This window comes from Thamnophis elegans, chromosome 5 (genome assembly GCF_009769535.1).
Source record: "Thamnophis elegans isolate rThaEle1 chromosome 5, rThaEle1.pri, whole genome shotgun sequence".
In the NCBI taxonomy this organism is placed as follows: domain Eukaryota; kingdom Metazoa; phylum Chordata; class Lepidosauria; order Squamata; family Colubridae; genus Thamnophis; species Thamnophis elegans.
Genome location: NC_045545.1, coordinates 90,239,133 through 90,266,430, shown reverse-complemented (window position 1 = coordinate 90,266,430; position 27,298 = coordinate 90,239,133). Strand labels below are relative to the sequence as shown.

The 27,298-nt window shown below is 43.4% G+C and overlaps 1 protein-coding gene across 2 annotated transcripts in view; it reads left to right on the top strand.

Moving 5' to 3' along the window:
- Positions 1 to 27,298, top strand: part of LAMA5 (laminin subunit alpha 5) — a 227,629-nt gene that overhangs the window by 163,444 nt on the left and 36,887 nt on the right. For both annotated transcript variants that reach the window (XM_032217941.1, XM_032217940.1), the window contains exons 39-57: positions 357 to 458; positions 551 to 634; positions 2,507 to 2,737; positions 4,378 to 4,491; positions 5,502 to 5,629; positions 6,658 to 6,738; positions 6,895 to 7,109; positions 8,648 to 8,748; positions 9,736 to 9,916; positions 11,392 to 11,535; positions 12,225 to 12,376; positions 12,883 to 12,993; positions 15,342 to 15,453; positions 17,002 to 17,172; positions 18,546 to 18,742; positions 19,862 to 19,978; positions 21,579 to 21,733; positions 24,414 to 24,555; positions 26,749 to 26,851. In XM_032217941.1, coding sequence (XP_032073832.1) covers positions 357 to 458; positions 551 to 634; positions 2,507 to 2,737; positions 4,378 to 4,491; positions 5,502 to 5,629; positions 6,658 to 6,738; positions 6,895 to 7,109; positions 8,648 to 8,748; positions 9,736 to 9,916; positions 11,392 to 11,535; positions 12,225 to 12,376; positions 12,883 to 12,993; positions 15,342 to 15,453; positions 17,002 to 17,172; positions 18,546 to 18,742; positions 19,862 to 19,978; positions 21,579 to 21,733; positions 24,414 to 24,555; positions 26,749 to 26,851 — 2,641 coding nt within the window. The remainder of the gene's footprint in view (positions 1 to 356; positions 459 to 550; positions 635 to 2,506; positions 2,738 to 4,377; positions 4,492 to 5,501; positions 5,630 to 6,657; positions 6,739 to 6,894; positions 7,110 to 8,647; positions 8,749 to 9,735; positions 9,917 to 11,391; positions 11,536 to 12,224; positions 12,377 to 12,882; positions 12,994 to 15,341; positions 15,454 to 17,001; positions 17,173 to 18,545; positions 18,743 to 19,861; positions 19,979 to 21,578; positions 21,734 to 24,413; positions 24,556 to 26,748; positions 26,852 to 27,298) is intronic.

The following is a 27,298-nucleotide window of genomic DNA, read 5'->3' as shown; positions in this document are numbered from 1 at the left end:
TCACCCTTGTCTTTGAGCTCTAGTCAGTCTGTCTATGTCAGTATCTTATTTATTATTTCTTGTTCTGAGGGAGTCTCCTTATTTTTCCATTTCTGTGCGAAAACTAGTCTTGCCACCGTTAAAACAGCGAGATATGAAAGACCCCACCATTCCTTATGGCACTTAATCTCTTTCTATTCATTCCACTATGATAGTCTTACCATCTTAATTTTAAAAAGTACTTTTGCATCTGAAAAATGTCACTTAATTCCAATAGAATCCTTGATACAGAAAAGTTTTAAATTATAACTTGGTACTAGGACCTTGAGAACGATTTTAAAATCCTTGTGGGCAACCTATTCTTGCTTTCCATGCAGGTTTCTTCCTATGCTGGCTATTTGAAGTATGAATTGCATTCAGACATTCAAAGGGGTGATGTGTTCATACCGATGGAATCCCGGGCTGATGTTATCCTCAAGGTAGATCTCCCATTCCTCTTGGGTCTTTGATCTAAACGGCATCAGGTCCAACTGTCTTTTCTTTAATTCAGATGTTTTTGGTCCTTTCCTAGGGAAACCAAATGAGTATTATGTTTGTTGAAGAGTCGTATCCCGCTCCTGGAGAGGTTTATAAAGGAGAGCTTCAACTGTTGGAGGTAAGTTGAGATTGATAACCCCACGGAGAAGGTGAAAAAACTTCAACCCATGGAACAGAAGTTGCCTTCTGAAGTTGTGGGGTCTTCGTCATTTGAGACTTTCAAGAAGAGACTGGGCTGTCATTTGCCAGAAATAGTGTAGGGTCTCCTGCTTGGGGGGGGGGGGTTGGACTAGATGATTTTTAAGGTCCCTCCCAACTCTGTTAATCTGTTAAGATCAGGGGGTGTTTCTGTTGATTTTAGAAACTTACTTTGGATCAGATCCTATCTGTTCAGGAACATTGCAGAGTGAGGGCCTCAATCTCCATCCTTGTAGAGGTGGTCAAAAAGATACCACTGTGGATGTTACTGAAGATAGTGAAATTTAACGTACATAAGAAATTAATAGCGTATTTTCTGGTGTATAAAATGACTTTTTAACCCCAAAAAATTATTTCAAAAATTGGAGGTGGTCATACGCCAGGTATACCAAAAAAACCAAAACAAAAGCAAAAGCAATGCCACCAAGTAAAAAGCCGCGCCGCCACCAGCGCAGACGCTGGCCTTTCAATCGATAACCTCGGCGCTCCTCGCCTGGGCACGTGGATGGATGAGCGCTAGGATGGCTTAGTAAGATCTGGTTGGAGGTCTGGAGGAGGAAGGCGCTGAGCTCAAACTACGAAAGCCCGGCAGTGCGGAGGCCTTCAGCTGGCTTGCGGGCGCCTGAAAGTAGGGGGTCGTCTTATATGCCCAGTCGCCTTATACGGCAGAATATACAGTATATACCAGTGTATCACAGAAGTGAGTACACCCCCTCACATTTTGTAAATATATAAGCATATATTTTCATGTGAGAACACTGAAGAAATGACACTTGGCTACAATGTAAAGTAGTCAGTATACAGCTTGTGTAACAATCTAAATGTACCGTCCCCTCAAAATAATGCAACACACCGCCATTAATGTCTAAACTGCTGGCAACAAAAGTACGTACTAGGATCATATGTGAGGGGGTGTACAGTTCAGGGTTTTGAACATTCAGTTCTGGAACCAAGTTACTGTTTCAGCACGACCTTTATGCTTAGCAATCAATTCACATTAAAGGCTGTACAAACCTTTAATGGCGGAGGCTGTAGACTTAAACATAAAATACACAATCAGCAGTTCAAGTTTGAAGATCCGGGTTTTTTGCAGATTCTGACATGTTACCTTAAGGAATGGCTTCAGTTGCAACCATATTAGATTCATCTATTTATCTTTCTTCTGTCTGTCCGTCCGTCCGTCCATCCATCCATCCATCCATCCTCTCTCTCCCTCTATCTATCGCTCCATCTATATCTTTCTATATCGCTCTGATCTCTGTATCTCTGTCTATCTCCATCTCCATCTCTCCCCCCCCCCCTCTCTCTCTCTCTCTCTCTCTCTCCTCTCTCCTTCTCTCCTTCTCTCCCTCCCCCTCCCTCTGTCCCTCTGTCCCTCGGTCCTTCCTTCTCTCTCTCTTTCCCTCCCTTCCTCCTCTCTCAACCATGGTGGTCCAATGGTTAGAATGCAGGCTACTTCTGCTGAATGTCGTCTGCCAGCAGTTCGATTCTCACTGACTCAAAGTGGAGTTAGCCTTCTATCCTTCCGAGGTCTGCAAAATGAGGAGGCAGATTGTTGGGGGCACTAGGCTAATTCTGTAAAACTGCTTAGAGAGAAATGTAGAATCCTGTGAAATGGTATATAAGTCTAAGTGCTATTGCTATTGCTATCTCCCGCTCTCTCTCCATCCATCAAAAACAGATTTCCTGTTAATGGGAAAATTAAGATCCAATGCAGCCCTAATCCGGCTTATTGATGTAAGAAAACCACATTTCTACTAATGTCGTACTGCAACTCAATCTTCTTTCCTAGGGTAATTTTAGACACACTGAAACACACAATCCAGTCTCCAGGGAAGAGCTGATGATGGTTCTGGCTAATTTGGAGCAGCTGCAAATCCGAGCTCTCTTTTCCCCAATTTCGTCCTCTGTATCCCTGCATCGGGTGATCTTGGAGAAAACCACAGAGACCGGTGGAAGCATCCCAGCCAATAGTGTGGAATTGTGCCTGTGCCCAGCCAATTACAGGGGAGATTCTTGCCAGGTAAGGAAACTAGTTTCCTCTCACATTCATGTAGAGCAGTGTTTCTTAACCTCAAGCAACTTTAAGATGTGTGGACCTCAACTCCCAGAATTCCTCAGCCAGCTGTGCTGAGGAATTCTGGGAGTTGAGGTCCATACATCTTAAAAGTTGCTGAGGGAAATACTGATGCTGAGTAATCAGAATCCTCAGTTCATTATATAAAGTCAGTTATATGTCATTTAGGATTCATAATATGCTGCTGTACGCCATTTTGGAATGGAAGTTTTTGATCCCATGTTCTATGAAAAATCCAGCGTTGGTGAAGCTGTAGTTGACAGATGTTGCTGAGATAGATAAATTAACTTCTTTTATCAGAGACTATCTATATTTATTGGTGACTAGAACTCAGGAGAGGGTTTTCTTTGAATAATAATGAAAAAATAAACTTGTGATTTCTGATAGATTATAGAAAAAAGAGCATTATGATGTAACTTTAGAGAGAGAGAGGTTAAGATCTATTTGTACTTACAAGTCCCGTGAAAAATATCAGAAGCTGCTTCTATCTTTTTTTCTTTTCTACTTTTCTCTTTTTCTTCAAGTTTTTTTTTGTCTTTTCTTCCACTTTTTGTATCCTCTTTGGTTTTTTTATTTTTTTTCTTCCTTTATATTCATTAGCATTAGTTTTCAACTTTAAAAAAAGCTTTTAGTAATAGATATATGACAGCAGTAGCAATTCTTGTTCCATTTACACACACACACACACACAAAATAATACTCTACATCTATATCTATATCTAATATATCTATATATGTACTATATACTGTGTTTCCCCGAAAATAAGACAGGGTCTTATATTCTTCTGACCCCTGAAATAACCACTTGGCATTATTTTCAGGGAGATCTTATCATTTTTGAGGTGCAGGATGCAGCGAGCATGGTCACCTCAGGGCTGCTGCTATGTTGCAATATTTTGGGGGAGGGCTTATTTTTGGGGGAGGGCTTATTTTAGCGCATGCGCTCAAAAGCCCGATTGGGCTTATTATCCGGGAGGGCTTATTTTCAGAGAAACAGGTATCTGTAACAAATCTGTCTGTCTTATCTGTCTATCTGTCTGTCTATTGCCCATCTACAGTATATCCCAACTATCCATCCTTCTATCATCTGAGATAATTCTGAATATCTCTATTCATACCTGTCAATCTACCTGACCTATCTTTGTCTCTCTCAAACACACACACACACACACACACACCTATTCTAGCACTGATGATGTTACCTTGTTTGGGTAATGAAATGTCTGCAAGAAAACAAGCAAGCTCAGAGAGCACCAAGCACCCCACATATCTATTTATTGTCTTTCTTTCTTTCTTTCTTTCTTTCTTTCTTTCTTTCTTTCTTTCTTTCTTTCTTTCCTTCCTTCCTTCCTTCCTTCCTTCCTTCCTTCCTTCCTCCCTCCCTCCCTCCCTCCCTTCCTTCCTTCCTTCCTTCCTTCCCTCCTTTCTTTTTGTTGTCGTCATCATCCTCTCCAAACTGAAAAACCTCAGGAGGAACTTTCCAATAAGTTGAGGAATGTTAAGGGCTCCCACCTCCTTTCAGGCATTCTGTCTCAAATGCCTTACACCGATGATGGTCTGATGCATATTATCTCCTTTGCAATTAGGAATGCGCTCCAGGCTATTACAGAGACATCAAGGGTCTGTTTCTTGGGAAATGCATTCCATGTGACTGCAATGGCCATTCGGATCAATGCCTCCCGGGATCTGGAACATGCCTTGTAAGTAAAGAAAATGATTGTTCAACTCCGTTTACCTCAAAGGTACTTTCTCCAATAAATGCTAATGATTTATTTACTTCTACAGATATAGCGGAGGCAGAGATAATAGTAGGGCTGGTAGACTGAATCCTAGAGCAAGCAGAAATTTTCCAGGACTCTTGCTTTGTTTTTTTATTTATTAAATTTATATGCTACCCATCTCCCTGATAAGGCGACACTTGTCCCTTTTCCACATTATTTTAAGTTATTTAGATGGGTTTTTCCTGGGAATTTATTTATTTTTTTACTTCCCAGTTTGTTTCCAGCTGTGGCATTCCTTGGAGTTCCTCATCCAAATTCTAATCAACACTGGTCCTACTCTGAGTTCAATTAAGGTCAACTACCACCTGTTGGAGCTTCCTGTAATTATTATTTTTTCTTTTAATAGCCATCTGGTGGTCATGGCATCAGATGGAACTTTCTCTGTCTCAAGTAGTCAGGATCCTTTGAGGGGAAATATTTTGATCTGTTGGCCAAGTGTTACATGCAGTAAATCTATCATATACTCTTATTGTAAACAAAATTATAGGAAATGCACTGAAGATTAGAAGAATACCGACTCAAAGAACAAGACTAAGGAAACAAGATTTAAACTCTGATAACACATCACAATAATAAACACATTCAGACACGGACCTAACTCAATTTGTTTTGGAACTAGACCAGATAGTGAAAATTGGTCTAAGTTATCGGTGCTTCTCCCTAATCGACTAATTTTTTAGCATCCTTTCTGAGGAACCAAGTACTTCTCTGATTATTCTATAAAGCATAATTTCCCATTCCGGCCCCCCGCCCCCCCCCCCCCCCCCCCCCCTGCAAAGATAAAAGACAAAATCATGGGTCTGTTGCCAGGTAAGGAGTCTTACCTTATTTCTGAAGATGCAGCCAGATTTATTCTAAAAGGATGTGAAGACAAAGCATGAATAGTTTGAATATGTGAAATTAGTGTCATTAATTTTTTTCCTCTGTAGAATTGCCAACACAACACAGAAGGTGATCATTGCGAAAGGTGTAAGGATGGTTTTGTGGGCAACTCTTCCCTTGAGGAACACGTGCAATGCATAGGATGTCCCTGCCCTCTTTCAGTTCCCTCTAACAAGTGAGTATCTTCCATGCATATAGTCCTCTTGATTCTTTGGCAACAACATGTGTTAGCTTCTTATTTGCATATGGAAAAACATGCAGGTAGTCCTCAACTTAAAATAGGAGCTGTGGTGGTGCAGTGCTTAGAATGCAGTACAGGTAGTTCTTAACTTACGGTCCATTTAGTGACCATTCAAAGTTACAACGGCATCAAAAAAAGTGACATGACCATTTTTCAGAGTTACGTGACCCTTTTGAGCATGTGATCAAAATTCAGATACTTGGCAACTGACTTGTATTTATGACTGTTGCAATGTCCCAGGGTTATGCGATCACTTTTTGAAACCACCTGACAAGCAAAGTCAAGAGGGAAGCCAGATTCACTTAACAACTGGATTAGAAACTTTTCAACTGCAGTGATTCGCTTAACAGCTGTGGCAAGAAAGGTCACAAAATGGGACAAAACTCACTTTGCAACTGTCTCGCTTAGCAATGGAAATTTTGGGCTCAATTGTCGTAAGTTGAGAACTACCTGTATTTATTCCAGTTTGCTAATTCCGTAAGAATCATATGTAATGATGACGTAGCTATCAATGATCCGACTAGCGTACTCAAAAGAAGTAGACATTCTCGGGATCTTTGAATTCCCCAAAGTATCACTTTATTGAATACACCAACTTGGAACTGCAGAAGCAAAAACCAGTTCTGGTTTTCCGGTGAAAAAGTTTACTTAGTTAAACAATAGATTCCCTTTCCACCTACACCTGGGTGTTCACATTATCGAATTGTAAGACTTCCTTTTGTTATGGGAACAGTCCATGTCTCCATCTAACACCTGCAGCAGTGACCTTGGCTCTCATGGTTCGTAGATAAAAGCTTAGCATTCCATTCTCCCCCCCCCCCTTCCCTCCTCCCGCTTGAATGACAAGATGAAAGCCATAGAAGTAGCTCAGAAGAAGTAAAGCATTTCAATCTTGACAGTAGCTTTATTTGTTGCAAACTTTAATAGCTCTTTCCTCTTCCTTTCCCCCATTTTTGTCTTAGCTTTGCCACGGGATGCATCTACAAAGGCTCCACCACGCAGTGTCTTTGCAAGCCTGGTTATGCCGGATTTTCGTGTGAACGGTACAGTATATAACTTGAATTTCAGCTGTTCCGACTTGGTTTGCTTAAGATCCAATCCATGTATGTTGACTGCTCAGTTCTCCACTGGTGGAATCAGGCCACCAGCAATGGGACTTCACACTGCAGCCCTGTAAGACCTTCTTCTCTCCTCCAAAGATGTGCTCCAGGTTACTATGGAAATCCTCTCGTGATTGGCAGCTCCTGCCAGCCCTGTGACTGCAGCGGGAATGCTGACCCGAACATGCTCTTCAGCGACTGTAACACGTTGACAGGGGCCTGCACCGGGTGCATGTACAACACTGCAGGGCCCCGATGCGAAATGTGTGCGCCTGGATTTTATGGTGATGCAGTCGTAGCAAAGAACTGCACCGGTAGGTTTTACAACCAGTCTCTTTCCTGGTTGCATTCACACACAATGATGTGTTTAAAAAAATTGAAATGCTAGTCTCAAAGGTGATGTCTAACAGTCTTTATATATATCTTACATTTACGGTATTTTCTGAGTATAAGATATACTTTTTCCTCCCTAAAAGAGGGTAAAAATTTGGGTGCATCTTATACACCAAATGTAGCCCTGCCCACCTGCCGGTTTCCACCCTTTGGTCTTTGCCTCCTTGCAGCAAACAGCTTGTTTCAGCTTCAGCACAGCCTGATTAGCACAAGCAGCTGATTGTTGGTTCGATCAGCCTCCCAACCATCAGCTGTTTCAGGATGCAGGGATTGCCTATTGCCATCTCCGTGCTCCCAATTTTCGGTCTCTGCATCCCATTTTTGGCCTCTGCGCACCCCATTTTTTGCTTATTCTGATCCCCGCTGCCCGGAATGGGCAGAAAATGGGGCACAGAGGCCGAAAACGGGCGTGTGGAGGCCAAAAATGGGATGAGGAGGCCAAAAACGGGGCACACAGAGGCGGCAATAGGCAATGGCAATCCCTGCAGCCTGAAACAGCTGATCGTAGGGAGGCCTGACAATCAGCTGCTTGTACTAATCAGGCTGTGCTGAAACTGAAACAGGCTGTTTGCTGCAAGGAGGCAAATTGCTGGGAGACAGAGGTAGGTTTTTTTCCCCTTGTTTTCCTCCCCAGAAGCTAAGTGCTAGGTCTTATACTTCAGAGTGTCTGATGCTCTGAAAAATATGGTATATCCAAATGTTTTTACCCTTTTTATTCAAGGTAGTTGCCAGGGCTACTTGAAAGGACAAAAAGAATAAAAATTCTTTCAGTTTCCCCAGTCTAAACTTGATGAATTTTTTTTTTCTCAATAGAAAATACATGTAGTCCTAAACTTACAAACCCATTCATTTAGTGACTATCTGAAGTTATAACGTCGGTGAAAAAAGTGACGTATGACCATTTTTCACATGATCATTGCCTCATCCCCGTGGTCATACAATCAAAATTCAGGCACTTGGCAACTGGCAGGTATTTATGACGGTTGCACTGTTGTGGGATCGTGGGATCACCATTTGTGACCTTCCCAGCTAGCTTCCAACAAGCAAATCAATGAAAGAATTTGCTTTAATGACCACATGTTTCGCTTAAGAAGTGCAGCATTTCACTTAACAACAGTGGCAAAAAAAATGTCATAAATGCGGCAAAACTCACTTAACAGCTAAATTTGGACTCAGTTGTGGTCATAAGTCGAGGATTAACCTGTATTGCTGAAGCTAAGGTGTAAATACATTGGTCAAATTTTATGTACTTTGTTAGAAATAAAAATAGCACTTATATATCACTTAACCTGGCTTTTACAGCCCTCTCTAAGAGGTTTACAGAGTCAGCCTCTTGCCCCCAACAATCTGGGTCCTCATTTTATCGACCTCGGAAAGATGGAAGGCTGAGTCAACCTTGAGCCGGTGAGAATTGAAATAGAAGTCATGGAATCTTTTTAAAGTCTTTCTCTCCTTGTAGAGTGCAGCTGTCTGCCGTGTGGGACGGACTGGTGTGATCCTAAAACTGGGCAGTGTCAGTGTAAGCCTGGAGTGACAGGTCAGCGCTGTGATCGCTGTCAGGTAAGATAGGCCGATGACTCCCTGATCCTTAAATTCTCTGAGGTGTATCCCACAGGCATTGTGGCTTGTTGTGGCTTTGTCACTGTTCTGTTAACAGGTACACACTGTTGATTTCAACTTCTGTACTTGCAAATAACAAACATCAACTATCCCAGGCGTCCCCATGTAACTGGGTTTTTTTCTCTCTTGCCCAACCAAACCAGAATGATTAGCGTTAAGTGGGCATGGAATGGTAGAACATTTTCAACTTTGATTTAAATAACTATAGGGGAAATGCAACGTCAATCAACTGAATAGAAAAAAAAAACCTATCCAATGGTTGAATCAAAACGAGCATTTTATTGAATAAGATAACAGAGGTGTTGGGCTCTAACTATTCCTTCAGTTTGTCCTATAATTTGCAGTGAGCATCTATTGCCAGGCTGTCCCAACTTTGGCAACTTTAAGACCTTGACTTCAACTCCAAGAACTCCCCAGCCAGCATGATTCACTGGGGAATTCTGGGAACTGAAGTCTGCAGACCTTGAAGTTGCTAAGGTTGGACACCCCTGATCTAGAACTCAATGTCCCGAATGGAGATGGTCAAGATATCCTGTATTAATAGGTGCCATCTTTCCTTCCTTCATCCCATTTGCCTGGAGAGATTCTTCAGAATGATTTACCACCCTTCTTTGAGTGCAGAGCAGCTTCTATAAACCACTGTTACCATCATCCTCTTTTAATGACCCCATAATCCCTTGTGGGGTAGAGTCTGAATGCAACTGAATGGAACTGAGTGGTTACTGGCTGGATGCCCTTCCTGTCAATGCAGAGTTTATTTCAGCGGATATATTATCATTGTGCTCAGAGAGAGGAATATCTGCCTCTTCCTAGAATCAAACTCACAGCCTAGAGGTGGAGCAAGAGCCACCGCACCACTTCTGTAAACCACTGTTATAACTATTACAATCTGGATGCAAAAAACACCACTTTTTTTTTCCTTTTTAGGAAGGCTATTATGGCTATGAAACCTGCTTGGGCTGCCAGAGGTGCGACTGTGACATTGGGTCAGTGAGCCCCAATTGCCATGCCCAGAATGGCCAGTGTGATTGCCGTCCAGGCGTCAGCGGTCCTCGTTGTCAGCAATGCTCCCCTGGATATTGGGGGCTCAGTGCAGATGGCTGCTCCAGTGAGTTCCTTTCCTAATGCTTAGGTCTTGCCAAGAGAAAACTCAGATTTCCCCCACCCCCCTCAAGCCTGAAACAGAGGGCACATAACGTATTTTTTGGACTATAAAACGCACCGGAATATAAGATGCACCAAGATTTTGAAGAGGTAATTTTTTAAAAAACCTTTTAAAAAAAGGTTTTGCCCTCCCCGGCCCCCCCAGAAGCACTTTGCAGCCCCCCCAACCCTCTGCACATCCATTTTTACGAAAAACGGGATGCGTGGGGTGGGATGCTGCATTCAATGTACAAGACGCACCCAGATTTTCATCCTATTTTTTTTTTTGGGGGGGGGGGGGGGAAGGTGCGACTTATACTCCAAAAAATACATTACTTTTTCTTCCTCTTTAAACATTGCATTAGATTAGAGAATAAAATACAAAATACAAAAGCAAATAGGAAGGGGGGGGGAGAAGGGGAAAGAGAAGTGAAGGCGGACAAGGGATAAGGGGAAAACAGCATCAACTTTTCTGACTTCCTCTGTTGCAGTAAAATAAGGCATTAACATTGTAGAAAGTTAGCACCCACCCCTCTCCTAAGTGAATGAAATATTCTAGGGAATATCAAAAAGGCAGAATATTTCCCCTAAAAGAGAAATAAAAATCTTAAAGGAAACAGAAACTCAGCCTCAGCTCCCTGCCCCCAGCAGATATTTTGGTGCCGAAGATTATTGTCCAGCAGGGAATAGAGTAGAATAGCAGAGTTGGAAGGGACTTTGGAGGTCTTCTAGCCCAACCCCCTGCTTAGGCAGGAAAACCCTACACCACTTCAGACAAATGGCTATCCAATCTCTTCTTAAAAACTTCCAGCATTGGAGCATTCACAACTTCTGGAGGCAAGTTGTTCCACTGATTGTTCTGTCAGGAAATTTCTCCTTAGTTCTAAGTTGCTTCTCTTCTTGCTTAGTTTCCACCCATTGTTTCTTGTCCTGCCCTCAGGTGCTTTGGAGAATAGCTTGACTCCCTCTTTTTTGTGGCAGCCCCTGAGATATTGGAACACTGCTATCATGTCTCCTGTAATCCTTCTTTGCTATAGTCATTAAACTAGACCTACCCAGTTCCTGCAACCGTTCATTATGTGTTTTAGTCCAGTCCCCTAATCATCTTTGTTGCTCTTCTCTGTACTCTTTCTAGAGTCTCCGCATCTCAAACTCAATTTGTTGCAAGTTCTCAACTTACAACCGTTCGTTTAGTGTCCCTCCAAAGTTAAAACAGCAATGAAAAAAGTGACTTATGACCAGTTTTCACATTGCTGCAGCATCCCCGCAGTCACGGAATCAAACTTTGGCTTGTATGTACGATGGTTGCAGTGTCCCGGGGTCCTGGAATTGTCACCTGCAACCTCCCTAGGGAGCACTTAGATTAATCCCATGCCGGTTAATGCGAACCGAAAGACAGTCCTGCTTGTAAATCTTTGCCCTTCAATGTTCTCTCAACAGAATGCCAGTGTAAAGGAGGCTCCTGCAACCCCCGCACAGGTGAATGCACCTGTACCAATGGCCTGACAGGGAAGCAATGTGACACCTGTATAAAGAAGCATGAGATCCCCGTGGTGGATGGTCCAGACAACATGAGATGTGAAGGTTAGGCGTCTTCTTTCCTCCAGTGTCTTACTCCCAGCTATGTCTGTTTTGGGGTCTTCCTGTAATTCTCTATATTGACTTGACGCTGATTGCAGGAACCACGCTCCTGCCTGTCCCACTGAATAGCCAAACTGAGAATGACTCAGAAATCCTACATGTAAATCTTGTAAGGTTTAACTTGGCTCCATGCGAGGACCTCCTCATGTCAACCCCGAGCTACAAATATTCTCCTTTATTGGTAGTCTTAATTTCTGTGGTTCGCCCTGAAATTTTGGGCTGCTGAAATTTAGGTTTTATCTATGGAAGAGGACATGTGTAGCTCAGGGTTGAATTGCGGGGTCTCTGAGCTTGGTGGTTGGAGAGTCTCAATCTGGATAGTTGAGATACTCCATTGACACGTCCTATAGATTTGATGGCAAATCTATGGCATGTGTGCCAGAGGGGGCACACAGGGCCTTCTCTGTGGGTACGTGTGGTGTCACCAGCTGCCAGGTTCCAGCACGCATGCACACCGGCCAGCTGCTCTCATCTGGTTTCTGGCATGTACATGCGCTGACCAGCTGGCCAGTGCGCACATGTGCACCAGCCAGCTGATCTCTTTCAGGTTCTGCTGCTCCAGTTTACGGAACTTGGTGCTGAAAAAGTTAACCATCACTGTCCTAGGGCTTACTTTTCTCTCTCATTAACAGCTTGTGATAGCTGTGTGCTGCTCTTGCTGGAAGATCTCCAGGAGATTGAAAGTGACTTCCCTGCCCTGGAACGTCAGTTGACAAGTCTCAACACCACCTCCATTGCCTGGGCCCGCCTGCACAGCATCAACGGCTCCATGCAAGCCATTACCGTATGTGGAGGTTTCCCAGTTCATTGTTCCTCTTCTGATGAGTCTATAAAATTCTAGAGCCGGGATGGCGAACCCAGGGCACAAGTGCCACAGATGGCACGCAGAGCCCTCTCTGTGCACACGCAAGCCGTTGCCCCCAGTTCAGCTCCTCCGGCCAGCTAATTTTTGGTTCTCTGCCATGCATACATGGGAGGCAGGGCGCACGTGGGAGACATTCACTCATGTGTGGGGAGGGCGCGTGGGGGAGCCCCCCGCACCCTGTTTTTGGTCCCAGGAGGCTTCGGGGAGGCCTGCTAGGCCCAAAACAAAGCATTGGGGGAGGGCTTTGCATGCACGTGTGTGGGGGGCGGAGAGGGCTGTTGCGCGCGCATTGCATTACGGGTGTGGGCACACGCACGCACACTGTTGCATGCGCATGCACACTTTCGGCACACGAGGAGAAAAAGGTTAGCCATCACTGTTCTAGAGGTTCTAGATTTACTTTTCACTTGCTGCTTTCCTCACAGAGCCAAGTGCGCGAGTACCAGAGGTCCATCCACAAGGTGAGGCAACACGCCGATGAATTGGAGGAAGAGAACACGGATTTTGTTCAGGATCTGAACGCACTTCAGCACAAGGTACAGCCATTCCCCCCCCCCCCTTTTCTCTCTTCCTATATTTGTACAGGTAGTCCTCGACTTACAACAGTTCATTTAGTGACCATTTGAAACCACAAGGGCACATAGTTCCGTTTTTCACACTTACCTAGGACTGTTGCAGCCCACACACCCCACAGTCACGTGATCAAAATTTGGTCGTTCGGCAACTGGTTCATATTTACAATGGTTGCGGTGTTCTGGGGTTGTATGATCCCCTTTTGCGACCTTCAGTCAATGTTGGGAAGCCAGATTCATTCTACCGTGCTATTCACCTAACAACTGCAGTAATTCACTTCTAACAATGTTGGCAGGAAAGGTTGTAAAATGGGGAAACGCTCACGTAACTGTCTCACTTAGCAACAGAAATGCTGGGCTCCGTTGTGGTTGTAAGTCGAGGACTACCTGTATTACAGCTGGAAGAATGGCAGAATGTCCAAGGTACTTTAGTGAAGTGATCTGCTAACTGAATCAGAATCAGAGTAGAGCTGGAAGGGACCTTAGAGGTCTTCTAGTCCAGCCCCCTGCTTAAGCAGGAGACTCTATACTATTTCAGACAAGCGACTGTACAGGCTCTTCTTAAAAACCTCCAGTGATGAAAAGCCCACAATTTCTGAAGGCAAGCTGTTCCACTGTTTAATTGTCCTCACTGTTAGGAAGTGACTCCTCAATTCCAGGTTGATTCTCTCCTTAATTAGTTTCCATTCATTGTTTCTTTTCCTGCCCTCTGGTGCTTTGGAAAATAAATTGACCCCCTCTTCTTTGTGGCAGCACCTCAAATACTGGAATATTACTATCATGTCTGCCCTAGTCCTTCTTTTGTCTAGACTGGCCATATCCAATTCCTGCAACCCTTCCTCATATATTTTAGTCTCCAGGCCCTTAATCATCTTAGTTGCGCCTCTTTGCACTTTTTCCAAAGTCTTTTTTTTTGTAATGTGGTGACCAAAACTGTCTGGACAGGATTAACTTTGCTTGTGACGATACTCTATCTGTAAAAGAGATCTTTCTCTTGTAGTTTCAAAAATCAGTGCTTCACTTGAAAACCTACAAGGGAAAATAGCCAGGGATATCTTTTCTCATGCACAAAGATGTAATCACATCTGAATTTATGACAGGGCGAAGATAAAGCTATCTGGTGCTGTTTATTTAAGCATCATCAAGCAACGAGTTGCAAGATCTAGCATGCCTCCACTTTTTTTCTAGAAAGAGAATTACTTACTGATTTGTTTGTTTGTTTGATTGAGTTATATCCCACCTTTTTGACTTTTATAAGTTAACTCTGTGGTGAATGTGTGTGTGTGTGTGTGTGTGCATGTTGCATTTGTGCTGATAAATAAATAAAGGGAGACTAGTATAGACCTATTTCAAGCTATTTAGTTCTCGTCAGCTAGCCATATCCTTACTGGGATTTGAACCTGGGCTGACATAACACATATATCTGTGTGTATGTATGTTCCAGCATAACTCTGGAACGCCTCAAGTAATTTCAACCAAACTTGATACACAGATGACTTACTCTCTGGAAAAAAAACACTGTGGGGGTAAGACACCCCTAATGCCCCTCAGGGTGTGTGTTCCGTTAAAATACAGCCTGTTGTGCCTTAAAATGACTTCTACCGTACTGCCTTAAAATGGCTTCTACTGTACAGCGCAGTGGAGTTGCCATGGTAACGGCTTCACAGTACTCCACAAGGGGGCTGTCTCTGGTAAGAGGGAAAATCCAACATTAGAAATTACATTTGGTCCGGACATTTTCTCCCTATAAATAAATACCCGGGCAATGGCAGTTTATCAGCTAGTATGAAATCCTTCCTCCTATTTTCCCCACAATAACAAATCTTTGAGATGGGTTGGGCCAAGAAAGTCTGGCACAAGGTCTCCCAGGCAGCTTTCATGCCTAAGGCAGAACTAGAACTCATAGTCTCCTGCTAGTTGGTCCTCCCTCTCCTTGAGTAATTAACTTCAGTGTCAAAACTGCTCTTAATATTAGGCAAAAGTGTATGATTGTACCCAAACAATGGAGAGAAGAGAACATGGCATGTTCAAGCAACTTTGGTTGCTTAACATTTTAGCCAAATTCCTTTGGATTCCACCGGGAATCTAAAGACTTATCATGTGGCCCATCAACAATGACCTATAAAACCTTTCTTAAAATATTACTTTATTACAGCTGTGTACCTGGGACAGCAATGTGATCTTAAATTAATCTTCTGAAGAAAATAAGCTGAACTCACAACTGTCTTTCAGCAAACTTCCCAATGGTTGCAAATTGTTGGCCTGCCCCTGTAACTTTTCAATGTTATCTAAACCGACAATGTTGTTTTTAGGCAACAATGACCCATAGAAAAGCCAACCGCCTGATGGATGTTACCCAGGAGACCTATCAGCAAGCAGAGAGCCTTGTTCTGAACGTCACTAAAATTCAAAATAAAATTAATGGTAAGGCCGAATTCTATCTATTTTCCTGCTTTCAAGAAGTGCTACTTGGGAAGTGCCCAATTCCCATAAAAAGCAAACAAACAGCAAATGATCCAAGAGTGATGCTTAAATTTCAAGGGTGGAGCATGTGATTTTTGGATAGAATTTATGCTGATTGTATCTACAATCAATGTATTTTTCATAGTATAAGACACACCTTTTCCCCTCAAAAAAGAGGCTGAAAATCTGGGTGGGTCTTATACACTGAATACAGCATTTTTTTGCTTCCCGAGACTCCGCCTCTTCACCAAAATGGCCGTGCAGAGCCTGTAGGAGGCTTTCAGTGCTCCTGGGGGCTGGGGAGGGCAGAAATGAGTGAAAAAGGCCCTTTTTCTGCTTCCCCAGCCCCCAGCAGCACTCTATAAGTTTCCTAAAGGCTATGCATGCCCTTTTTTTGACAAAAAATGGGCCCGCTTTGGCAAAAAATGGACTGTTTTTTGCTCATTTTTTGCCCCCCTCCCCCAGGAGCACTCTACAAGCCTCATAAGGGCTATTCATGCCCTCTTTTTGAAGAAAAAGAACAGGCCCATTTTTGGGAAAAACGGACCGTTTTTGAGAGGTTTGTAGAGTGCAAAAACTTTTTTAAAATTTTTTCTCTTCAAAACCTTGCTGCGTCTTACACTCCGAAAAATACGGTATGTAAGACTCATTTTTTTCATAAACAGCTGTTGTTGAAAGGACTCAGGTGTACTGATAGCCCCAGGTACACAACCACAATGGTGCTGATTCTTTAGCAAAGGATCACCTCATCCCAGGTAGCCCTTGACTTACAATCATTTGTTGAGTGACGGTTCAAAGTTACATGGCTGTTCTGATCCCCCTCCATCCGGTGATTAATGCCGACACTGTTAGCCACGCTTTATTCACAGCCCACACATGACTCACAGGCAAGACATTGGCAGCAACCCAGATTCCCACAGATAAGAGATACAGTACAAACAAGAGCTTCTCCAGCTTGTTATGAACGGTTGTGTCTTGCAAAAGGTCTCCTCCTAAAGTCTCTTCTTATATACTCTCTTGGGAGGAGCCAAGCCACAACCACCTGGGCTTGATTATCTCTTATGACTCTGTCTCTGTAACTGCTGCCTTCGTTTCTCCGCCCTTCGTTGCCTGGCGTCAGGGAAAAACTCCCTTTGATCTTCCCCACTGCTCCATGCCTCACGTGCCTCCTGGTGGCCAACCAGCCTCTCTGGTCCCTGCTCAGAGTCTGAACCCTGCCCAGGGTCCTCCACATCTTCCATAGCAGACTCATAGGGTCCCTCGCTATTGGAGTCCATCGGCAGCTCCAACAGCTCCTGCTGGGCCACAACACATGGCAGTGAAAAAAGTGACATGACCTTTTTTTCACACAACCATCACGGCATCCCCAGGGTCACACGCATCGAAGCGGCAGTAGTGCCGGCAGCAACCCACCCCTGGTCATCTCCTGTATCAAATCGAGAGCTGTTATATGTGCAGAGGTGTGTCCTAATGTGCCATGCATCTCCATTGTTGTGGCTTTTTATGCAGATCTCATACACCAGATGAACACTTTCACCACAGCCAATGCTAGCTCCACCTCTGCGGAGGAGTTTCGCCAGAAGATAGCTGAGGTTGATGCAATGCTGAGGCACATGAAAGCCATGGATTTTAGTTTCCAGAGAGCCATTGCTGTTGAGGAGCGGGATGAAACACAGAATGGTGAGTACAACAGAGAAAGCAAATGGGCTGTGTGAGGGAGCCATTCCCAAGGATGTATCATCTATTGTGTCTTAAGATATTCTGGAATCCAGTTTATTGATATTTGAGAGATGAGGCTTCAGGGAAGACAGACTGGATTCTTAAATTCAAGATATCTTGCAGTTTTGATTTTATTTAAGTTCTAAACCAAATTAGATACCTTTCCTAAAAGTTGGGTGCTTTTTTAAAAATTTCCTTCTGGTAGATATCAAGAGCACTCTTTTTAAAAAATGTTTATGTACACAGTGCAAAACTTTATAAGCAGAGAATGGTTTTTTTTTTTTCTTTTAGTTAATAGCCTGTCATTTTTTTACTGGCACTGAAGGTGACACAGATAATGCTCCCTGTTCTTTTTCTTCCTCACTACAACTCTTTGAGATAATTTATGCTAATCCAGAATAATAGAATAACAGTTAAAAGGGACCTTGGAGGTCTTCTAGTCCAACTCTATGTAATACTGGACAAATGATTGTCCAATCTCTTCTTAAAAATCGGCAGCGTTGGAGCACCCACAACTTCTGGAGGAAAGTCGTTCCATTGATTAATGGAACGACTTTCTTCTCACTATCAGGAAATTTCTCCTTATTTCTAGGTTAGTTGTCTGCTTGATCAGTTTCCATCCGTTGCTTCTTGTTCTGCCTTCGGGTGCTTTGAAGAAAGGTTGAAACCCCTCTCCCCTCTTCTTTCTGGCAGCCCTTGAAATATCAGAACAGTGATATCATGTGTCCCCCCTAGTCCTTCTTTTCATTAAACTAGACTTATCCAATTCCTGAAACCGTTCTTCGTATGTTTTAGCCTCCAGTCCCCTAATTATCTTTGTTGTTCTTCCCTGCACTCTTTCTAGAGTCTCAACATCTTTTTGAGTCTCCCACATCTTGGCTTTCTATAAATATAAATGCTCAACAATATTAAAGTTGTGTTGGATTTTTTAAATTATTTCTTATGACAGCAAGTAGAAGAGGGAAGAAGAGAAAGCCATTTTTCCAGTGTGACTGCTTTAAAATCACATTAATTATAACATTCAGATTTCTTAATACAAGGAATTCTAAAGTATTTGCTCCAAAATATTTGTAAAACAAGTGCAGCCATAGTATCACCTAATTAATTATAGAATTGTTCACAGCGTGCCTTCCTTTTCTCTCTTTTGCAAGGGTCTCCAAACCTGGCAACTTTTAAGATATGTTTAACTGAGGCATTCTGGGAGTTGAAGTGCAGAAGTCTTGAAGCTGCCATTTTGGAGACATTGCTTTTTTGGAATGGAGGCCATTTTAACCTCAACCATCATGGGGCTCTTGATGTTCATCACTAATCTTTTAAAGCTTTCTTTCTCACAGTGCTGAACCATGTGAGGAATGAGCTGTTCAACAAGTTGGAGACCAACCAACAACTGGTCAATCAAATCAATGACCAGCTGGATCACTACAGCTCAGATCTGATGGACCTACGAGATGCCCTGAATGAAGCAGTAAATAAAACCCGACAGACAGAAGATCTCAACAGCCTGAACCGTAATCACTTAGAGGAAACCCAGGTAAAAACTAAGATTTTGGGCTGCAGAATGAGCTACTATGCTCCAAGGGATTTTGGGAATACAGGTAGTCCTTGTCTTACAACCGTTTGTTTAGGGACCGTTACAACAGCACTGAGAGAAGTGACATGATCATTATTCACAATTATGACCATTGCAGCATCCGTATAGTCACGTGATCAAAATTTGGACAGTTGAACCCCAAATTTCTGTTGCTAAACAAGACGGTTGTTTCTCATCACAGTTAACGTATTTTTTGGAGCATAAGACGCATCTCCCCCCCCCCCCAAAAAAGAGGGTGAAAATCTGGGTGCGTCTTATAAACTGAATACAGCATTTTTGGCCTACAGAAACCCCGCCCTCTTTGCAAAAATGGACATACAGGGGGTTTAGGAGGCTTGCAAAGTGCTCCTGGGGGCTGGGGAGAGCAAAAACAAGCACAAAATGGGCCATTTTTGCTCAATTTCCCCCCTAGCCCCCAGGAGCACTTTAAGAGCCTCCCAAAGCCTCTGCATGCCCCCCTTTTTTTCTTTGCGAAAAACGAGCCATGCAGAGGGTTTGGGAAGCCTGCAGAGTGCAAAAACTTTTTTTAAAAAAATTACCTCTTCAAAATCATGGTGCGTTTTATAGTCCGGTGCGTCTTATAGTCTGAAAAATACAGTAAGTGAATCACTGCAGTTGTTAAGTTAGTAACATGGTTGTTAAGGGAATCTGGATTTCCCATAGATTTTGCTTGTCAGGAGGTTACCAAAGGAAATCACATGACTCAAGCATGCCGCAACCATTCTAAAAAAAACTTTGATCATGTGATCATGGGGATGCTGCAGTGGTCATAAATGTGAAAAAGGGTCAGAAGTCACTTTTCTCAGTGCCATTTGTAACTTCGAATGGTCCCTAAATGAATGGTTATAAGCCGAAGACCATCTGTATCAGAACAATAGGGGAATCCTTCCACAGTGAATACAGATATTTTTTTTAAAAAAAAAGTGGAAAAAGAACTAAAATAACAAAAACACATATTGTAACAAACAGAAACTTGGGGTGTATATATGGATGATGAGTTGAGTGTCATGGGCTTTGCACATTATGCGTTAGCATTTAATTTTCTCTTATGTCCATCAGCAAAGGAGCAAGGAAATAGAGAAACAGTATGACACAATCCAGACTACTTTGAGGATGGCTAAAGAATCCTTGGGGAAGATCTCTGAATTTCTGCAGATGGTTATAAATGCAAAAGAGGTAAGTGATGTAAACCTTGTGCTCCTCTGGGGAAGATAAATGGTACGTGTGGCTCTAGGAACCGGCTGTCAGGCCTGCAGCCGTCTTTTCTTTTGGGTCTTTGGCCTGCCACACTTTCTATTATTCTGCTATGCATTTTCTATTATGGGAAAATGGGAGGGGGGATTGTAGGAATTAGATGCTATGTAGCCATAACAAAATTCTTTCTAGAAAGCCAAGGTCATCCTTTGTCTTTGCACCTCTGCACCTGGCCGGAACTGGATAGGTGGAAGCTGCCAGGGTGGGAGTGAAAGATTGGAACATGTGATGGACTTGTGGGTGTGGGGGCAGGATCTTGAACTTTCAACTGGGTGGGGAAAACCAGGAAGCTTTCAGACTCGGGTTTTCCCAGATGTGCCAACATGGCTCTCTTAATAAATTGGAACTTTGAGGAATACTTTGCCTTGGACTCTGATTTAATTTGGATGCTATTTGGAACCCTGACACCTGCAGTGGAAGGTGGGGATGTGAGAACTAGCAAAAGGATGTGATCTTCACAATACCATTAGTCCTCTATTTCCAGTAGTTTGTTTAGTGCCTGTTCAAAGTTACAACGGCACCGAAAAAGTGACTTTTCACCATTTTTCACACTACCGTTGCAACATCCAAATTTCCTGGCAGTGAGACCAAATCAACCAATGGAAGAGAAGTTGCCTTCAGACACTGCGGGAGCTTCATCACTGGAGGCTTTCAAGAAGAGACTGGACTGCCATTTGTCAGAAATGGTGTAGGATCTCCTGCTTGGGCAAGGGGTTGGACTAAATGACCTACAAGGTCCCTTCCAACTCTGTTAATCTGTTAAAATCTGTTAATCCCCGTGGTCAGGGGGATCAAAATTTGGATGCTTGGCAACTGATTCATATTTATGACGATTGCAGTGTCTTGGTGTCAGGGGAACAGCTTTTGCGACCTGCTGACAAGCAAAGTCAATAGGGAAGCCAGATTCACTTAACAACCGTGTTACTCACTTAATAACGATTCATTTAACAATAGTGGCTAGAAAGGCTGTAAAATGGGGCAAAACTCACTTAACACATGTCTCACTTAACAGCATAAATGTTGAGCTCAATTATGATCGTAAGTCGAGGACTACCTGTAACAGTTTCATGAAAACTACACAAGGAAAAAGCTTTTAAAGTTAGGGAGGAAGAGGAGACGTGTTGACTTTTTTGATCCTGAGGTAATATTTCAGAATACCACTTGGGGCAGATCAGTATTTCTCAGCCTTGATAACTTTAAGATGTGTGGACCGCAACTCCCAGAATTCCTCAGGCAGAATGGCTGCCTGATGAATTCTGGGAGGTGAAGTCCAAGTAGCTGAGAAACACCGGAATAGGAACCTGTTAGGTTATGACTACAGGCATTTCTCCTTCAACAACTTCTCTTTCTGACTGAAGAATTTCCAAAGAATTGGAGCTATGAAGACTATCCAAACACCTGAGGCCTGCCCACAATAATAATCTGAGCCAGTGTGCCCCAATCTTAGCATCTGTAAGATATGTGGACTTCAACTTCAGGCAGGTCTTCTGAATTGGGGGCCAATGCTTCTATTGTGTTTCAGGAATCCGAGAAGTTACTAGCTCAGCTAGATGGAGCCAGATACCCTCTATCCGAGAAGGCGAAGGAGTACACCTTGGCGAGCAACAAGATCCAGAAGGTGGAGTTGGCAGAAGAGCATGCAAAGCTGCTGGATGAACTGGCACGAAATCTCTCCAGGTAACAATTGCTTCCAATTTGCGGGGTTTATTCTCATTTCCTAACCAGCTGTTGAAAATGCAACTGAAGCTTCCTATCTTGAGGCGTAAAAACACTTCCTTCCAGGTTATAGATCGTCATCAACTTGCAACAGTTCATTTAGTCACCATTTAAAGTTACGACGGCACAGAACAATGGAGACTTTGTATTTTTTATTTACTTGTTTTTATTTATTTATTAAATCTAAATGCAGACCATCTCACTATCAAGCCACTCTGGGTGGCTTACAGTACCATAAATAACAAGGCAGACAATGAAAAAGGTAACGATATTATTACAGGTAGTCCTTCATGTACAGCCATTCATTTAGTGACCGCTCCCTCCTTCATGGGAATCCAGACTACATTCCATCACACATGGACACGATCACCACCACCAAAGAGTTAAATAATTTTTAATACATCATCTATTATTGGGTTTTATTTTGAAACTACAATATTTTATTATCCTTTCTAAAGTCCTAATCTAGCCCCATGATGGAAAACCTATGGTCCTCTCTGCGGGCATGTGAGCCGTCGCCCAGCTCAACTCGACCGTGCATGCACGCGGGCGCTTCCTGCCAGCCAGCTGATTTTTGGGACTCTGCCACGTATGCGCAGGGTCGGGGTGCACGCGGGAGACACGGATGCATGCGCAGGGGGCGGGGGTCATGCATACATGTGTAGGGGAACGCGGGGGGCTTCAGGGAGGCCTGCTAGGCCCAAAATGGGGGGTGGGGTGGGCAGAGGAAGCACAGGGGAGGTCGCACACGCATTTCCCCATCCTTTCTTAGTCCTGGTTGGTTAGTCCTTCAAAGGCATGGAGACAAGAAGAGATCATCGGTGATACAACTTAGGAAAGAGCTGTCCTTGAAACTGGATTTCTAGCCTCCATAAATTGACCGGCTCTTCTGCAAGCTACCTTCTACAGGTAGTCCTCGACTTATGATCACAACTGAGCCCCGGTTTTCTGTTGCTAAACGAGACATTGGTTAAGGGGATTTTGCCTCATCTTACGACCGATCTTGCCACAGTTGTTAAGCAGATCACTTTAATTGCTAAGCGAATCACACGGTCGTTAAGGGAATAAACCTTCCCTCAATGATTTTGATTGTCAAATAGTGGATCCTGTGATGTTGGGATGCTACAACCGTAGAATAGAATGGAATGGAATAGGAATAAAAATAGGCCTTGGAGGTCTTCTAGTCCAAACCTCTGCTCAACCAGGAGACTCTATACCATTTCAGACAAATGGCCATCCAATCTATTCTTTAAAACTTCCAGTGTTGGAGCATTCACCACTTCTGGAGGCAAGTTGTTCCACTGATTAATTGTTCTAACTGTCAGGAAATTTCTCCTCAGTTCTAAGTTGCTTTTCTCCTTGATCAATTTCCACCCATTGCTTCTTGTCCTACCCTCAGGTGCTTTGGAGAATAGTTTAACTCCTTCTTCTTATGGCAACCCCTGAGATATTGGAAGACTGCTATCATGTCTCCCCTAGTCCTTCTTTTCATTAAATTAGACATACCCAGTTCCTGCAACCGTTCATCCTATGTTTTTGCCTCCAGTCCCCTAATCATCTCTGTTGCTGTTTTCTGCACTCTTTCTAGAATCTCAACATCTTTTTTTATCATTAAGCAGGGACTACCTGTAATTACCAATCCTGCCCTTGACTGACCAGATTGTACACAAGTTGTAAGCCAAGCTGGTCTTCTCTTGAGGATCTAAACTCTGACATATAACTTAGTTTCAGAGGCCCACCATGGCAGAGAGCAGGATCATCAGACAGTGGGTGACTTTAAAGCCTTCTTACCTTGCTGACAGCATACCCAATTCCAGCAGCCATTCTTCATATGTTTTAGCCTCCAGTCCCCTAATCATCTTTGTTGCTCTTGTCTGCACTCTTTCTAGAGTCTCAACATCTTTTTCATATCGTGACGACCAAAACTCATAAATATGAGTCAGTTGCCAAGCATCTGAATTTTCATGACGTGACCGTGGGGATGCTGCAAAGGTTGTCAGTGTGAAAACTGGTCTCAAGTCACTTTTTTCAATGCCGTCGTAACTTCAAATGGTCACTAAACAAAAGGTTGTAAGTCAAGGCCTACCTATATTGAAATTGTGAGAGGATAAAACTAACTGTCAGGGTTCCAAATAGCATCCAAAAGTAAATCAGAGTCCAAGGCAAAGTATTGCTCAAAGTTACAATTTATTAAGAGAGCCATGTTGGCACATCTGGGAAAGCCCAAATCTGAAAGCTTCCCGGTTTTCCCCACCCAGTTGAAAGTTCAAGATCTTGCCCCCACACCCACAAGTCCATCACATGGTCCAATCTTCCACTGCCACACTAGCAGCTTCCACCCATCCAGTTCCGGTCAGGGGCAGAGGTGCAAAGACAAAGGATGACCTTGGCTTTCTAGAAAGAATGTTGTTATGGCTCCATAGCATCTAACTCCGTACAATCCCCACCCCCATTTTCCCATAATAGAAAATGTATAGCAGAATAATAGAGTGTGTGGCAGGCCAAAGATCCAAAAGAAGAGATGACTGCAGGCCTGACACTAACAGCACCATTGAAATTTCAGGCCTTCTGCTAGCAGCAGGAACCTAGTTGAGGCTTCTGATTTAAAAAAATAGTCTTTTTTTTTTGTTCTCCAAAACAGCATTATCGATGGCACAAACCAGGATGGCTTTATTCAAAGAGCCATCAATGCTTCTAATGCCTATGCCAGCATCATTGAGGCGGTGAAGAATGCGGAGGAGGCAGCCAGCAAAGCCATCCATGCTGCTGATGAAGCTTTGAAGGTAGGGAATGTTTGTCGTCCAATCTCTATTGGAAAGAGGGCTGTCGCCAGCTCACCTGCCAAGACCTGGCAGTCAATCTCCCTCTATTATCCAGGGTAGTCATTTTGTTGTTCTAGTGAGACAGCTGAGGTTTTCGCAGAGGACTGCTTCCTCCTTAGATGACTTACAGACACCTTGGCAGATAAATGGTTAGAGTCGCACAGCTTATTCAAAGGAAAGCAATCTGACGAAGAAGAATTGACAGTTTTGGCTTGAAGACACAGGAGAGGTTGCCAATCAGCGTGTCCATGTAAATGTTATCTCCCCGGTCTGGTGAATTGCACATCTCTCTTGCAATTGTACCGACTTAAATCACTTAAAGATCACTAGCAAAATTGGGAAGAATATTTGGAAGAAAGATATCCTGTCAAGGATGGAGACCCAGCTCTTGTTGATTATGGATTAGGGAAGCATACAGTTGTCCCAAAAATGCTTTTTCAGGAGACATCTGGACTTTCTTGTTTTTTTTCTTTGAAGTCATTTCCGCTTCTCATCCAAGTAGCTTCTTCAGCTCTGACTGGGTGGTGAGGAATGGAAGGGTTTATATTCCTTGACAGACAGCTGGTCATTTGCATCCTTTTGGAGGGTCGTTGAGGCCACTTGGAGGCTTACCTGTGTCCTCAGGATCTATAGACTTTTAGCTATGCAATTTGGGATGAACACCCTTCAAATGGTGTGGGAGTATGAACGGAGGAAAAAATTGCAGACTACAGGAAACATTAGTGCCACTCAGGTGACCCTGAGGACACAGGCAAACCTCCAAGTGGCCTCACAACTCCCTAAAAGAATGCAAATAACCAGCTGTCTGCAAGGAATATAAATCCTTCCATTCCCCACCATCCTGTCAGAGCTGAAGAAGCTTCTTGGATGAGAAGCGAAACATCTTCAAAGAAAAACCAAGAAAGTTCAGTTGCCTCCTGAAAAAGCACCTTTGGGGCAACCACGACCTGGATGACTGAGAATCTCTGTAGACTTGAAGTATACAATCCATGATGTATGACTACAGTTGGGTCTGGAACTTCTGCCATTAAGTGATGTGGTCATTAGGTGAGACTGTGCCCAATTTTATGAACTTTTTGCCATGGTCATTAAACAAATCGTGCCCGTTAGGCAAATCGCATGGTCATTAAGCGAAACCAACTTCCATCATTGATTTTGTTTGTCAGAAACCAGCTGGGAAGGTCGCAAATGATGCCAGTGTGCTGTGATGATGTAGGTGTGTGAACTCATAAGTCACACTTTTTCTGTAGTAACGTTGAATGGTTGCTAAATGAATGGTCATAACTCAAGGACTTATCTGCAATCCATTTAATGTGCAATTAACTCGACATGCAATGTTTTGTTTAGTGTTCCAACGGTACTGAAAAATGTGTTCTATGACTATTTTTCACACATAACGACCGATGTAACCTCAGGTGATCCAAATTTGGATGCTTGGCAACTGGCACGTATTTATGACAGTTGCAATGTCCAGAGGTCATGTGATCACCTTTGTTGACCTGACAATCCAAGTCAGTGGGGAAGCCAGGTTCACTTAACAACCGTGTTACTAACGTAACAACCGCGGTTAAACGATTAGCAACTGAGGCAAGAAAAGTTGTGAAATGGGAGGAAAACTCACCTGACAATGGTCTTGCTTAACAACATAAATTTTGGGCTCAATTATGGTCATAAGTCAAGGGCTGCCTGTGTTCTAGGGAGTCATGGAACAGTAGAGAACCAGAGGAGGAAGATTGGGCCCCAGTGGTGGGATGTTACCAGTTCTGTGGCCATGGCTTGGCTTGGTGGGCATGGCAAAGGAAGGATACTGTAAATCTCCATTCCTTCCCCAGTCCAGGGGAAGGATACTGCAAAATCTGCATTCCCTCCTCGCTCCAGGGGAAGGATACTTTAAATCTCAATTCCCTCCCAATCAGCTGGGACTCGGGAGGCAGGGAATAGATGGGGGCGGGGCCATTCAGAGGTGGTATTTACCCGTTGTCTGAACTACTCAAAAGTTCCACTACTGGTTGTCCAGAACTGGTCAGAACCTGCTGAATACAACCTCTGGTGGGCACCAAAGAGAAGGCAAACCAATGGAGGCTAGAACTCTTGTATAAGACATGTGAATTTGGATGCAGATGAGGTGGGACGAGTTATCTTCTATATTTGCAGAACGTCCTCAAACATAAACTTGGAGACAAAGCAAAAGAGATGAAGAAAGACAGCAATGCTTTAGAAGAGGCTGTGAAGGAAGAGCAAAGGAAGCTCAGCGGAGGTGAGCAAGAAACCAGCAGCACCTTCTCCATCCAATCTGGTCCATTAGACTTTCTGTTGTGACCTAGGCTTCCCAAAAGCACAAAGCTGACTCCTTGTCCCAATAAAATCCCTTTTATATAGTTTAAAGTGAAATCCTGTCCAACAAAGTCCCGGCCAACAGTCTTTCAAGAGATTTCACAACTACAGACCTTTATCAGGCTTGGAGAGCTGCCAGGCTGATATCTTCTAAACGCCACTCTGTAGCAGACAATACTTGGCAAGAAGTCAGGAACAGATCTTCACTCTAAGGAATGGACTTAATGGTCTCCTGCAAACTCCCCTCCCCTTTTGCTCCTCTTTATTCCCTATGAGAGGGGCCATTCACCGTCCACCTGTGGCTTTACTCCCGAGTGGACCCTTAGCTGTTCCCTTCCCCTGGCAGCTGTGTGCATGCGCACATCGGGAA